Source organism: Myodes glareolus, chromosome 4 (genome assembly GCF_982192425.1).
Source record: "Myodes glareolus chromosome 4, mMyoGla1.1, whole genome shotgun sequence".
Classification (NCBI taxonomy): Eukaryota; Metazoa; Chordata; class Mammalia; order Rodentia; family Cricetidae; genus Myodes; species Myodes glareolus.
The window spans coordinates 84,966,551-84,981,439 of NC_142029.1; the positions used below are offsets into that span (position 1 = coordinate 84,966,551).

At 49.0% G+C, this 14,889-nt stretch overlaps 1 protein-coding gene across 2 annotated transcripts in view; it reads left to right on the forward strand.

The window, feature by feature from the left end:
* Window positions 1-718: 718 nt before the first annotated feature.
* Pstpip1 (proline-serine-threonine phosphatase interacting protein 1) overlaps window positions 719-14,889 on the forward strand; it is a 41,466-nt gene continuing 27,295 nt past the window's right edge. The window contains exon 1 of one of the 2 annotated variants that reach the window (XM_048416906.3): window positions 719-1,193. In XM_048416906.3, the coding sequence (XP_048272863.2) occupies window positions 1,158-1,193 (36 nt within the window). In that variant the 5' untranslated portion in view covers window positions 719-1,157. The remainder of the gene's footprint in view (window positions 1,194-14,889) is intronic. The other variant, XM_048416905.3, reaches the window with a different exon arrangement.

The window sequence follows — 14,889 nt, forward strand, 5'->3', positions numbered from 1 at the left end:
TTTGTGGGCAGCCCCTGACTCAACCTTTCATCAGCCCACCCTAGCCTCAGGACTCCCAGAATCCTCTTCTGCTGAGTGGGCAAACCCTGTCTCGGGACTGTTTTCCCTGGGACCTCCCCTACAAAGAGAAATTCCGGAAGTATTTCTGAGACGAAATCCTCTCCCACAGGCTGGAGTGACAGGGAGAGGAGGCTGAGGTTCTGAGTTTGAAGGTCAGTCAAGGTCCTTCAGCTACTGCAGGGAAAAAGGCCCAAATTAACCAAAAACTGAGCCAGAGCCTGGGGCTCCAGAGTCCTGTCTCTCTGTCTCTCACAGTCAGGGACTGAAGATGGAATTCGTGTACATTTCACAGGTACAGGGACCCCTGCCACCTCAGAGTGAGTTCCTCTTAGCTTCTCACCTGCTCACTCCACCTCCGTGCTCACACAGCCCCTGGACTACAGCTGAATCTGCCCCAACTTAAAGGTGGTGCCTAGTCTAATGCATGAACAACTAAGATTGGAATGAATTGGGGGGTGTCCTAGACCTGGGTGAGACCCCAAGAACCTCTGCTCTTGTGGCTTGGGCAGGTGGGCAACAGCCCCCAGGACTCCTAACGTAATGATTCTAAGGTTAAACTGGGCCAGGCATCAGGGTGGCAGGTGGCAGGCGGGGCTGCACAGGAGAAAGCCGCAGCGCTACTTCCTGTGGGTTAGAGCCCTGCGCCTGCCCCGGAGAGCTTGCACAAATCTTCCCGTGCTGGCCTCAGGCTGCCTGCCTTCCTGGCCTGTGCACATCCTGCCTCTCTCTCTCCCACTCTCTGCCTGCCACCTGGGCTGCCTGCCCTGGGCCTCAGCCTGAGTGCTCCATCACCCGAGCTGGCTAGGGCCCGGGCTGGACATCGTGGCCCACCCTCTCATCGCCGGGCAAGGCTCCTTCCTCATTTCGCTGCTGATTCTAGCCCCAAACAAAACAGGTTGAGCCTTTTTCCCTCCCTCCGGCAGTTGTCTCTGGCTTGTGGCTGCCTTCTGAGCTTGCAGACGGCGCCGGCTGGAAACGGGAGGGAGGAGGGCCTGGGCCAGCCGTGGACCGGACCAGGAGGAGCTCCTGACTCCTGGCCCATGTTCAGACCTGCTTGAGGCAGGAGTGCTAGCATTTGACACAACAGACGCCCGAGGATGATGGCCCAGCTGCAGTTCCGAGATGCCTTCTGGGTGAGTGGAGTCGCTGGGGACGGCGAGTTTGTGGAACAGGTCCAGTCAGGCATAAATGACCTAGGAGGGCGACACAGGGATGCAGTCCCGTGAAGGGAATTTTCTCATAAAAAGTGTGCCCTGACTTTGGCCTTAATTATCATAGAGGTGGTCTGAGCCACAGTGTCTACTGACTAGAAAGGCAAAAGAGCAGCTCTGACTGAGATAATGATTTCTCTACAGAAATCACCCCCACAGCTGGCAGAGGCAGGTTCTCTGTGCTCGCTGAATGACTCTCCTCTGGGACATGCAGCCCCAATAGCAGAGCTTACCAGGACAGCCTAATGGGGGGGTTGAGGAGGACACAGGGATAGAGGAGGGGGACCACGAGGGAGTCAGCAACCCTAGCACCGAGTCACCTTTTGTTCAGTTTGGTCCTCGGCTTTGTATGAGATTACTTTTTCTCCCTGGGCCTCAGTTCCTATGTCTCTATAATGGACGCACATACAAATAAGCATGGGGCAGCTGGAGGCGACCCAGTGGATAAAGCCCTGGTGCACTGTCCCTGTCCTTTCTCTGTCTCTCACCTCTGAGCCCCTATACACCTCAGGTCACTGGAGCAGGTCATTGAGCTAGGCGGCTCCCTGCTTGTCTTTTCAGATTCAGCACAGGTGTAAATCAAATCTTTTCACCCATGAAATAAGTGGACCTGGCCAGTGACGGCAGTCAAAGGGCTTGGCCCAGGCCACAGCTCACCCGTCCCTCTTGCTTTTCCACCTTCAGTTCTTCCTCTGCTCCCCCATTTCCACCCCACCCCAACTGTCTTCTGTGACTCTTAGAGACAAGTTGAGACCTTTTGGTTAAAACTGGGGATGGGTTTCTCCTGAGGGTGACACCACCGACCCCACAGGGGACTCTCTGCTTTTCCCACTCATGTGTTTCCACCCGAGCCTCAGCCTGGGCCCTTTCCTGGGGCTGCAGCCAGGAGGACGAAAGTTAAAAAAGCCACCCCTTCCTTCCTTTCTGGCCAGCTTTTGCGTGAGGCCCATGCTAGAGTGTGAGTTGAGTGGCCTTCCTCCCTCGAAACTGCCTGCAAAGAGGAGAGGGTACCTCGTGCCTGCCTGGCCTTCAGTTTTCCTATCTTTACAAATGGAGTGTAAGGCCAGTCCTGAGCTGCAGATGAAGGCAGCTGCCTTGCCCATCTCCTTCACCAGGGTGTTCACTGCTCAAGCTGACAGCCAGAATCCAACTGCTCTGATTTGGAGCTCTGCAGCCAGGGAAGGCCAGGGACCCTAACCATTGAACCCTACTCTCTCTATCCCAACCCCACACTCTTGGACTCTCCTTCCTAGATCAAAGGGGAGGGGAGCAGTAGCCCCAGGGGCAGGGTCCAGGCAGAAGGACAGTATATGTGACATCAGGGTGTGGCTCAGTGGCAGCAGCAGCACCCAACTCACCCAGGGCCGCTTCCTGCGTGGTGTCACACCCAGGCCCTGTACTTGCCACACCTCTGGGCTACTGCAAACCTCAGGGACTTCAGGTGCCTTCTCATTTCCACAGCTGACTTCCTGGGCCTGGGTTAGGAGAAGCATCCCAGAGAAGGCAGAGCAGGGACGGTGGAAGGCTTTCACACTGCCCTTGGCTTCTCCTCTGCAGCCCAGCAGCACACCCGTGGAAAACAGCCTTAGGCCTAGAGCGGTGACACGGGGTTGCCCTCTCAGCTCAGGGAGCAGAGACAGAAGGGTCAAAGGAAGTCCAAGGCAAGCCTGGTCTGCGTAGTAAGAACGTGGAGAGAGAGAGAGAAAGAGAGAGAGAGAGAGAGAGAGAGAGAGAGAGAGAGAGAGAGAGACCAAGGCAGTGGGTGTGGCGAGGGAGAAAGCAAGGGAAGAAAATGACATCTAACCTTTTCTTAACGAAATTTCATTTTTATTTTATGTGTATGGGTATTGTATCTGTGTACCATGTGCACACAATGCCTGTGGAGGCCAGAAGAGGGTGTCAGATTCTCTGAACTGTAGTTAAAGATGGTTGTGAGCCACCTGAAGGGAGTAGGGATTAAACCCAGGCCCTCCGGAAGAGCAGCTAGTGCTCTTAGCTGTTGAGCCATCTCTCCAGCCGCAACATCTAGTTTTTAAATTGTGAAAGGAAGCTTCTGAGCTGGATGCAACATATACCGTCTCAGAAGACAGCATTTACCTGGCAACTCTGTCTCTCCTGAAGACAGGTGGGAACCAGCAGTACTGGTTTAACTTTCTTTCTGTTTATCCTTTGTGTCTTTGACATTACCTCTCCACATCAAGTCTCCTGATCTTACCCATCTCTTCCAAGCCCCATAAAACAAATTAGAATGTAAGAGAAGGAAGGGGGCCAAGGAAGAAAGAAAGAACCTCATCATGGAAGCTGCAGAGTGACACAGCGAGCCATGCAGTAAACCTCTTTATCCATGCATTTTTTACACGCAGGTGTTCATCCCAAAGAATCATGGGTCTGGTTGGAGGCCCCTGGTCTCTGCTACACCATTGATACTAGCCCTCACTGGGACTTTTCCTGTATATCTAGTTGCTGCCCTGTGTCGTGGAGACTTTGGAGCCCTGGGTTCGCAGGACTACCTTCCCCCCTTGCCCCTCCGCCCCCCCCCCCCCCATTCTCCAGGGATCACAGATGCAGTGGATGTTTGGACTGGCCTACACATAACCCTGTTTCTGGGTAGTTACAGAGTCGGTCAGCCCATCACCAGGGTGAGCTCTCCAGCACTGCCCTGGCTAGTTCACCCCTAGCAGTGATGAGCAAGGGGTGGGGCCATTTCTTCCACTTTCACATCCTCAGAGTCGATTCTCCCACATCTACACCTTCAGGGCCAGCTCTACTGTGTTGCTCAGACTAGGTATAGAGGCTGCTCTCCCAAGTGCTGCCGCTGATGAGGGGCAGGACCAGCTCTCCCACCTGCCTCAGGCATTGATGGGGGGGCATCTCTCTCCCGTCCATGCCACCATATAACAGATGAGGGGTGGGGTTAGGTCTCCTGCTCATGTTCTCAGAGTTGGCTCACCAGTGCCTTCGCCAACAGGGTCAGCTCTGCTGGGCTGCCCAGATGAGGTGCAGGGCCCACTTTCCTGACTGTTGCATCTGGTAAAGGGGTCAGCTCCCTGTCCCGCCCCGCCCCACCCCGCCCCACCCCGCTCCACCCCACCCTGGAGATTTTAACGAGGCCCACAAAGTTTCTTGACCCACGATTTGAGCAAGTGGTGGGGAGGACTATCCTCCCAGCCGAACCACCATACTCCCTACGAGTTCAGCTGGGGCTGACCATATCTGCTGCCTTGTTGTTATTGGGTCTCTCTTGGAAGGAAGGGCCTGGAGAGTCATGACACCCTCACCTGAATATCCAGCTGCCCCTCCCACCCAGTTGTCTGCAACTTTGCCTTAATTGCACATGGCCTTACCTCTGGTTCTGGGGAAAGGACCAGAGCATATACACAGGGAAGGACTAGGGGAGAGGTTCTGTCTGTGAAGCTACGGGGAAGCTGTCATCTCTGCTGGCCGCAGACCTTCTACGGGCTGCTCCTGCCCATAACCTCTCACCCATTGCTCAGTAAGTAAACTCATTGGTTCCCCACTGCGGATGTCATCAGTACCATGGGAGGAGGGGGTAGACGTTGTCTACGTTCATCTATGGAAGGAAATTTTAACAAGGGTGTCCATGGTGTCCTGCAGATAGAAGAAGTCTGTCTGGAACCTAACTCATTGCTGTGATAGACATTGGTGGACCTGGTAGAGGCATTCTTACCTGGTAGTAATGGAGGCAGAAAAACTACAGAAAACAGAGATGAGAGGCTGAGCATGATGGCACACACCTGTCCTACTGTATTGGAGTGGAGGCAGGAGGATAGCAAGTTTAAGGACAGCCTTGGGCTACAAAGGAAGCTGTAGGCTAGCCTGAGCTACACAGCAAGGTCCTGTCTCAAGTCCTCCTCCCAGAAAAGGCAGATGCAGTGACTTAGTGGTGGGACACTTAGCCTGGGAGCAGCTGGTTGTTCCGTCCCTCGCTAGCCACGCTCCGCAGTCCGTCCATAGAGCCCCACAGCACCGATGGCCCGCACTCCAAGGCTGGCTGCTTGGGGATGAGTTTGAGAGGCTGGCTACAATGAGAAGGAAGAGAAAGTTCCTTCTCAGGACCTCGCAGGTGAGATCAAATTAAGACTGAGAACACCGGGCTTCCCCCCACTGCGAAGGCTTTATGTCTTAGACCCTGGACAGCACTGGGTCACACGTTATAAGAGAGCCCAGGCCATCATAGCCCCAGACACCAATTATCATGTATGTTCCACAGTCTAATTGCCTTCCTGAACTCATTTTTTCCTTGGTTTCATTTTCTATGTTCTACACGTGTGTGTGTGTTTCAAAATTACGTTTTAAATTATAGGAGGGCTCACCCACCGTGGCATGCCAATGTAGGTCAAAGGACATCTTGCGGGAGTCCTTTCTCTTCCTTCCACCATGGAGGTTGTGGGGATCAAATTCGGGTCACCAGGCCCAACAGCGGTCACTCTGACCCACTGTATCCTCTTATCAACTCTACAGATAGTTTTTGAGTAGAATTCTGTGCTAAATGATCTAAGATAGACCCTTGAGTTCTATTTCCACATCTAGCTGAATAAGGTGATCTTGCCTTAAAGGCTGCCACAGCTCAGTTGGGGAGCTCGAGGGCCCCAAAAGATTAGGCTGGGCAGGGTGTGTCCTCAAACAGCAGCGTCCAAGCAATGCCTTCCCACCACAGCCTCTCTGCTCATTGGACCTATACAGCCAATGACCTTGCAAAGGAATTCTTGGGTGTTGTTTTAAGAGGGAAAATCTATTTCTGAGCCAGATTTTCATGAGGTCCATCTGATCTCTTTGGGCATAACTGAAAAATAAGTTCTGCAAAAGGTTGAGGCCCATATGCTGTCATGGGCCCTCACCTCCTGTCTGGGAGCTAAGGGACGCAGCTGAGCTTTTCCCTCAGTGGTCATATCTCACCCTTCAAGGCTTGGCCTGTCCCTTCCCTTTGTGTGAGCTGCTGGTGCCTCTTCCCCTTCCCAGTCCTGAGACTCTGAGTTTCCCCATTTAGGCTGAGAGAAGAAAACCAAGGGGCCCCACATCAGCATGTCCCAAAGTCAGTTGTCCTCTCTAGGACCTGTCGACCATGGTGCCAAGATAGTTTGCCATTTGCCATACTGTTGATAGTCTGCCCTAGGCTGTTAAAGCTATGAATGTCTTCTTAAAACAAAAACAAAACGTAAAATCAGTTCATATAAAAGCTAAAAAGAAAATTGGGAATTTAGAAAAAAATTAGGGAAGAACACCTTACGCCACACCATACAGCCAGCACCATTTCACTATATAGTTCACCATATACTATAAATGATGAGACATTTATAGCGGAATATTATATAGTGAGCATGGGCACAGCATACTATGGACATAATTTTGTAGTCTCTCTTTTTATGTTTCCAACATTTAAATTTTTATTTTAAATTGTGGTAAAATACACATATAATAAAGTACATCAATTGGATATTTGCCTCTCGGTTGTAGTCAGTTGAAGAATTTTTCCTTGGGTATTTGTATGAAACCACTGAGACAAAATTCAGAACGTTGTGTTACTTAACAGGAAATTGTTCTGATATTCACAATAAAAGGGAACCGAAAAATATTATTTCCCAATCTCCTGAGCCATATAGTTAGCCAAATATGAATCAAACATATCGCAATCCTCTCATCTCGGAGTCTGGCATGCTCATAACGATGATATACTAGGGAGGCTGAGGCAGGAGGATTGTGAGTTTGACTACTATGGACTACATAGGGAGTCTGAGCGCAGCCTGGACTACATAGTGAGACCCATCTCCAAACTACAAAAATGAGAAGACATGAAGCAAAAGCTGGGATCACTATTGCTAATCTGAGCATGTAGGAGCCGGAGGTGGCTGAACACTACTCAGGAACTGCAGGGAATGGTGGGGCCAAGCTGTACTACATATTGTGAAGCTGGAAGCAAAACCTGGGCCTGAGGGTTGTCAACAAACTGCCAGCAGCTGGCTCATGGGTGGTAGCCATGATACCGAAAGGCTGCATTTCCCTGCAGGGATTTGATTGGCAGGGCAGGAAAAATTGAACTGACGCCATATATTTGTCATCTTAACTTTCCTTCCCCCAGCTCTGTGTAGCCCTGGCTGTCCTGGAACTCACTCTGTGGTCCAGGCTGGTCTCAAACTCAGAGATCTGCCTGCCTCTGCCTCCGAATGTTGGGATTAAAAGTGTGCGCCACCGCTACCCAGCTCTTCTTAACCATTTGAAATTCCGCAGTTCAGTTGTGTTAGGAATATTCCCACTGTGGTGTGACCCTAAGCTTTTTTAGCACGAACCTGTGGACACAACCCCCTTCCTCGTATAAACAGTACCATGGTGAATGACAACATAGTTCTCCAGCTTTGGGATTTGGCAGAGATGCTATAATTTACTTATCCAATCCCCTAGTGTTGAACTCTTGGGTTGCTGTGAGTTATTGTTCTGGGGATTATTTCCTGGGACCAGAGGTCTGAGAGAAACCTCTATTGTAAAGAGTAGGTCAGCTACTCCTCACACTGGGTCTCCTTGCCCAGGCTTAATACGTGGGGAAGGGCTTAGTCTTACTGCAACTTGATATGCCGCGTTTTGTTGATATCCATGGGAGACCTACCCTTTCCTAAACAGAAACAGAGTGGGGTGAATTGGGGAATAGGAACAGAGGAGGCAGGGAAAACTGCAGGCCGTGACATAAAATAAATAATTTGCTTAAAATAAAGAGGTTGCTGTTGGGGTGAGCAGCTGCTCTTGGACCTCACAAAGTCCTCTGGCTAAGGAGGGGTCTTTTTACAGCAACAGGGGAGATGCAAGTGACATGAAAGGGTAGGGTCTATGGGGGACATGCCAAAGCCTTGAGGAAGGACTTGGAGCGGGCTGGACTTCATTTCCTTAGGGTTGGGAAGTCGCAGGGGCTTGAAGAGACTGCAGGAGATGAACCAGGAGACTCTGGGTGTCTTAGCCTTGGCTGCCACTAGCCCACATTTTCCTACATTGACTGTTGAGAAGAATGAGGATGGGCGTTCAAAGGTCTGTAAGATGTGATACATACACACACACACACACACACACATAGATAATTGTATATATAAAATTATATATACACATATATATGTATGTGTATATATATATATATATATATACACGTGTATATATATATACGTGTGTGTGTGTGTGTGTGTGTAGTGAGGGATGCTATGGATCTCACATGTAACCTGTTCTAAAAGTTGGGGACCATATGCCAGCATGTGCTTGTCTTCACATCAGGACCCTCTGGAGGGCTTCACAGGGGATAAACGACTGTGGCTAGCTGCTAGAAGCATAAGAGGAAAGAACTGATGAGAGACAAGGCTAGGTAGCCATGAATATTTTCATAATATGGCTGTATCTATCACTGAGTTTTGAGCCATGCCGATTTAACACTCAATGCGTTAAACAAATCAAAATGAAAAAGAGAATATTCGTTTCAGGTTCCAAGATTTTTCTTAGTCTCAGCTGCTGAAGTCATCCCCGGAGGTGCAGAGCAGTGCCTCTTTGTGCTAGCACCAAGATGGCTACTCCACATGTGTCCCCACTATAGCCTGCAAGGAGAGTCAGTGACATCCTGGCTTTATGGTGGGAGCCAGGGGTTACCTGCTGCTTTCTGTGGATTTGGTAGAGGTCGATTTTCTCCACTTTTTCTCACTCCAATGGTGTAGGGATATATTAACTTTCTATAAGTAAATTTAGATTACTCCCCCCCCCACACACACACATGAACACACGCACACACACACATACACACAGAGGACATTTTAAAATAACACTAAGTAACTCATGCTTTCAAGCCCAGAAGGTATTTTAAGGCCAAGCCTGCGGTTTGATAGCATTACCTCTTGCAAAGGCTGAGCATGCGGCCAGCCAGAGACCAAGAACTTGGCACGGCTCTGCTCATTCAGCTTGCATGGCCAGCTGTCTGAAGGGTTGGGAAACTGTACCAGCTCTGCTTTTTGTTGTTCTGTTTGTTTTGGTTTTGGTTTTAGTTTTGGTTTTTGAGGGGTTTGTTTTGTTTTGGTTTGGTTTGGTTTTTTTTTTTTCAAGACCGGATTTCTCCATGTAGCTGTCTGTCCTGGAACTCACTGTGCCTCCCAAGTGCTGGGATTTAAGGCGTGCACCACCACTGCCCGGCTTGGCTCTGCTTTTGCAAAGCCTGCCTACAGCCACTCCAGGGTGTGCTGGCTGCAGGATCCACTTCATAGAAAATGTCTGAAGGGGACTTTGGTGACCTGCTTTAGGTTCCAGAATCTCAAACATTTCCCTGGCTCTTCTGGCATCTGCATAGAAGTAGCGCAGCACCTGGGAGGCTTGGCAGGGTGGGCACAGTGCTTGCTTGGGATGTTAGGGGGTGGGGAGAATTTGGAAGCTAGGAGGAGGGCAGAGGGGAGGTGTAGGAAGAGGAGAGGGAACAGTGAACTTTGTGCAAAGCAGATGGTAGGAAGGGAACCCCCACACACACTGGATTGTGAAAGGCTTCATCCCTAAGAGGTGGCAGAGACACTTCCTTCTGCCTTCTCTGACCCTTCCCTGTGGTGACTGCTTCCTCTAATGCCAAATGGTCTGAGGCTGCAGGCTACAGTTGGACTGCCCTCCCACCTCACCTGAGTTGGTTGGCACTGCAAAGCCCTCCAGGGAAGGAACTTTGTGGGGAAGTCAAATATTCCTTGGCTTTGGGCTACCTACACCAGGGCCACCTCTGTGACGGCCTCTCCCTCACGGCCCTGTCGTTTCTGTCTTCTAGATTACCAGGGGCACAGGCTTGCTGGATGCCTTGCCTGGCATCACTCTCACTTGCTGGGTGGGCTTGGAGACAGACATTTCCCTTTCTGATCTGAGTCCCACTTTGCTCGTCTGTTTTAGGACCGTGAGTCACTATCACCTACAAACTGGCTTGGAGGAAGGGGAGGCTCCAAGCAGTGGTAGCGGACCATTGCTGGCTCACCATAGTGAGCTGGGCCGGTATGGGTCCCAAGGAATATTTATAACTGGTTACATGTCCCTTGAACATATATCTTTCTAGAATGTCTCTTTAACTATGTCCAAATTTACATTCCTCTGCCAGAGAGTTACCTCTTTAGTTTTAGATCACAAGATGACCCATGTCCTCTCCCTCAATTACACTAAAGTATCTATGAGATTATTATTTTTTAATGATTTTTTTTCAGTTAGGTGACAGTGGGGGAGAGGGAGCACCAGGGAGGTTGAGATAGGAAAATCATGAATTCAAGACTAGCCTGTACAATATAGCAAGATTCTGTCGAAAAAAAAAAAAAACCAGCTGCCTTTAATCCCAACATATGCCTTTAATCCTAGCACTCAGAAGACAGAAGTAGGCGGATCTCTCTGAATTAGAGATCAGCCTGGTCTACAAAGTGAGTTCCAGAACAGCCAGAGCTGTTACACAGAGAAACCCAGTCTTGAAAAATCAGAGCAAAATAAAAACAAAATACATTAACTGACACATAACAATTGAGGTGGGGAGACATCTCCATTGGTAAAGTCCCTGCTGTGCAACGTGAGGACCTGAGTTTGGATCCCCAGCACCTGTGAAGCCAGCACTGGGAGGGGCTGGCAGGTGGAGCCCTGAGGTTCATTGGCCAGCCAGCTCAGCTGGATTAATAAACTTCAGGATCAGCGAGAGACCAGGTCAAAAGAAAGCAAAAAGGTGAAGAACAGCTGAGCAAGACCCCGAAAGTTGACCTCTGGCCTCCACGTACAAGAAAATGTGCACACATGGCGAAAGTATACATACATACACACTCTCTCTCACACATACACACACACACACACACACACACACACACACACACACACACACACACAAACTGCCCACATTAATGAGGCATTATGAAATGGTTTGATAACATATATTCTATAATCATATCCACTTCCTTAATTGCTATCATTTCTTCATTGTTAAAGCTTCCGAAAGCCCTTATTTTCAGTTTTTTAGAATGAGCATGCAGCGTTTTTAAGAATCTGATGTTCCTTGTCTAGCTTACAAGGAGGAAACAGAGGCCAGTAGAGGGAAATGAGACTAGGAACCTGGATCCAGGTGGGGCTTGGCTGTTGCTAGGGTTAGAAAACCCTTTGGGATTCTGGAAGAGGTGGCGCTTGCTGTGGCCCTGTACCCTGAGCAATGGGTGATGGAGCAGACAGGCAGGGCAGCCATCATTAGGTGATGGGAAGTAGCCCCAGAGATTCACCACCATCGTGAGGATGGGCTGCCAAACAGGGCCCAGGGTTTCTCAGCTGCGGGGACATGAATGGGGAATGGAACCACAAGGGTGGAGGGGAGAGTAATGGTGTGAGGCAGGGATCAGCTTGCTAGGTTCAAGGGACCACCAGGAGGACTTGTGTGTGGTCAGAAGAAAGGACTGAGGCAGCCAGAGGGGATAAGGTCGGGGCTAGAGCAGGACCAGAGCTCTCAAAAATCCCAGTGCCTGGCTCCAGACAAACTGGGTCAAGTTTTCTGGGGGTGATTCTAGCCTTAAACGTGTGTGGCCATTCAGAATACCATGAGCCCTTTGCTGATGGAGCGCTCATTCGTCCCTTATCATTGCATGGCTTTCTTGACTCACCTGAGAAGCAAGTGAGTTTGAAGGTCGGGGGTATGTGTGTTGGGTTTTTGTGGTAAATATACGTAGGATATAACTGACAATTTTACCAGTGTTGAGTGTGTCAGGGGTAGTAAGCACATTTGCTGCTTCTAGAACTCTATCATCTAAACAGAAACTATTCCCCTTAAACGATGCAATTCCCTCCCATCCTGCTCTGTCTGCTTTCTGGGGCTCTGACACGATGTCTGGGGAGTCAGCTTACAAAAAGTGAAGGTTTCTTTGGGTTCATGGTTTCAAGTGGTTCCTTGGTCCGCTTGCGTTGGCCTGTGGTGTAGACGAACACCACAGAAGCAAAACTGCTCACCTTATTAGAACCAGGAAGGAGGTGGGGAAGGGAACAAGGGGTGTGGGGACAGGGGAGAAGGAAGTGGAAGGGGAAGAAAGAGGAAAAAGGAGGGGAGAGAAGGAAGAAAGCTAGGTCTCAGTACCTCCCTCAAGAGCAGGCCCCTAGCGACATAACTTCCTTCCCACCTTCTAAGGGCTCTGCCACCCTCTCAGAGTGCTACAGGCTGGCAGCCAAGCCTTTGACATGTAGGTCTTTGGAGGACATTTATCTTCTAAACCATAACATTCTCTCCTCTTCCTATTTCATCTCTCTTCTCTCTCTCTCTCTCTCTCTCTCTCTCTCTCTCTCTCTCTCTCTGTGTGTGTGTGTGTGTGTGTGTGTGTGTGTGCTGGGGTGGGCAGGAGGGGTAGGCTCTGGGCATTGAGCCCAAGGCCTTGCATGCACAGTCTCTCTCGCGTATCTCATCCATCACCACCTCTTGCTCTGCTCAGTTCTGTCTTGTTTGTTTGGCTTGAGACAGGGTCTTTCTGTACAGCCCAGGCAGCCCATGAGCTCTGCTGTATCTCTAGAACGATGCAGTTGTGGCTGTGCACACCACACCCAGCTCTGCTCTCTGACTGTGAATTTGACTTGCTCTAGGTCCTCACATTTACACGAGTAGAGCCCCACCGTATTCTCCTCTGTCTCGTTTCATAGACTTGGCATAACACCTTTGAGGTTCATTCATGTTGTAGCAGCAGGGATTTCCTCTTCTTGTATAGCACAATGGTGTTCCATCATAGTGAAAGAAGAGGTTCTGGGGTCTCAGGAAAATGGCCATACAATCCAAAGTATTCTGGTAAAGCAGAAAGTTTTAATTCTGCAGAAGGGGCTGTGCCCAGTTGAGCAGGCAAGCACACCCACGGTGGATCCTATTGGGTTTTTATTCCTCTTGCAAAGGGTTCTGTGCCTCATTCTGACTGGTCCAAGTTTGGACTCACACTCTTATAAGACTGGCTGATTTAAACAATGTAGCTGTAAGCAGAATGCAATTTTTAGCTTAGAGCACATATTTTGATTTCAAGAAGTACTGGTCCAGGAAGGACTTGAAATTCTGCCAAGTGGCTTCTTTTTTTAAAAAAAAATTAAGGAATTTTGTTTTATTTGACCATCTCATAGAAAAGACAGCACAATCTCTTTTTAATTCAGACAGAGCAAGCATGCCTGCTCTATGCATCTAGTCATCGATGGACACTCAACTAAGCTATGCCTTCCTTTTGGCTGTCATGACTAATGCTGCTTTTCATTCAGTGCAGATCTAGAGTTGGGGCTTGTGGACCACATGGTAATGCTGTGTATAGCTTTTTTCTCCCAGTGGTGGGGTCAAACTCAGGGTCTGGCTCATGTCAGGCAAGTGTTCTTCCCCTGAGCTAGACCTCAGCCCACATCAACATTCTAACAAGCTGGTTTTCATACGGCTGACCCATTTTATATTCCCTTTGCAAGGGGGAAGGTGCTGATTTTTCGGCCTCTTCTTTTCTTCCTTTTGTTTGTTCTTTTTCTTCCTCCCTTCCTTTCTTCCTTTCTTTCATTCTTTCTCTTCCTTCCTTCCTCCTTTCTTCCTCTCTTTCTTACGGAGTCATGACAATCCTCGTCAGCATGAAGTCTTACTGTGGTTTTGATTTGCATTTCCCTGATGAGTAATGACGTAGGGCATCTTTTGCTGTGCTTGTTGGTCTGGTACGTCTTCAAAGAAATGTCTGCTCAAGGCCTTTGCCCGGTTTTGAACTGTGTCGTTCTCTTCCTGTTGACGTCTTCCTGTATTCTAGATGCTTCTCCTTTATCAGCTGTGAGATTTTTCAGGTCTTTTATTCTGTTAGTTGTCTTTCTGTTTTCTTGATGTTGTCCTTTGATACACAAGTTTTTACTCATTTTATCCAAGCCCTGGTTAGCTATTTTTGGTTTGTCGTAATGTCATAGTCAGGACGGCATTGCTAACTTCAGTGTCAGGACGCTTTCCTCTTAGATTTTCTTTACAGATTTTTATAGCTATAGATCTTTTGTTCATTGACACATTTTATGTTGATCTTTGCACATGGTATAAGATAAGGGTCTGACTTCATTCTCTTACACGCTCATATACAGCTTTCCCAGCAGTATTTGTTAAAAAAGAACTGTCATTTCCCAAGTGAATGTTCTTGGCACCCATGCAAAATTAACTGGCCAGGGGCTAGAGAGATGGTTCACTGGTGAATGAGACTTTCTCCTCCTCTCCAGAGGCTCTGAGTTCACATTCCAGCACCCATATCAGGTGGCTCACAATCACCTTTAACTCCAGCTCCATGAAACCTGATGACCTCTTCTGTCCTTTGGGGGAACCTATACACATGTGGCACCCCCCTACATGCTCACAAAATAAATCTTTAAAAATTGATCTTAGATGTGAGGGTTTATTTCTGGGCTCATTTAAATTTTTTTTAATGTATACAAGTGGTGTCCTAGCTACGTGGACGTCTGTGCATCACTTGTGTGCCTACTGCCTGTCTCTCCAGAAAGAGGCCATTGGATCACCTAGAACTTTAGTTAAGGATGGTTGTGAGTTACCATGCGGGTGCTGGGTCTCAAACCTGTGTCTTCTAGGAAATCAGCCAGTGCTCTTAACCACTGAACAATCCAATCCCTCTAACCCCTACTT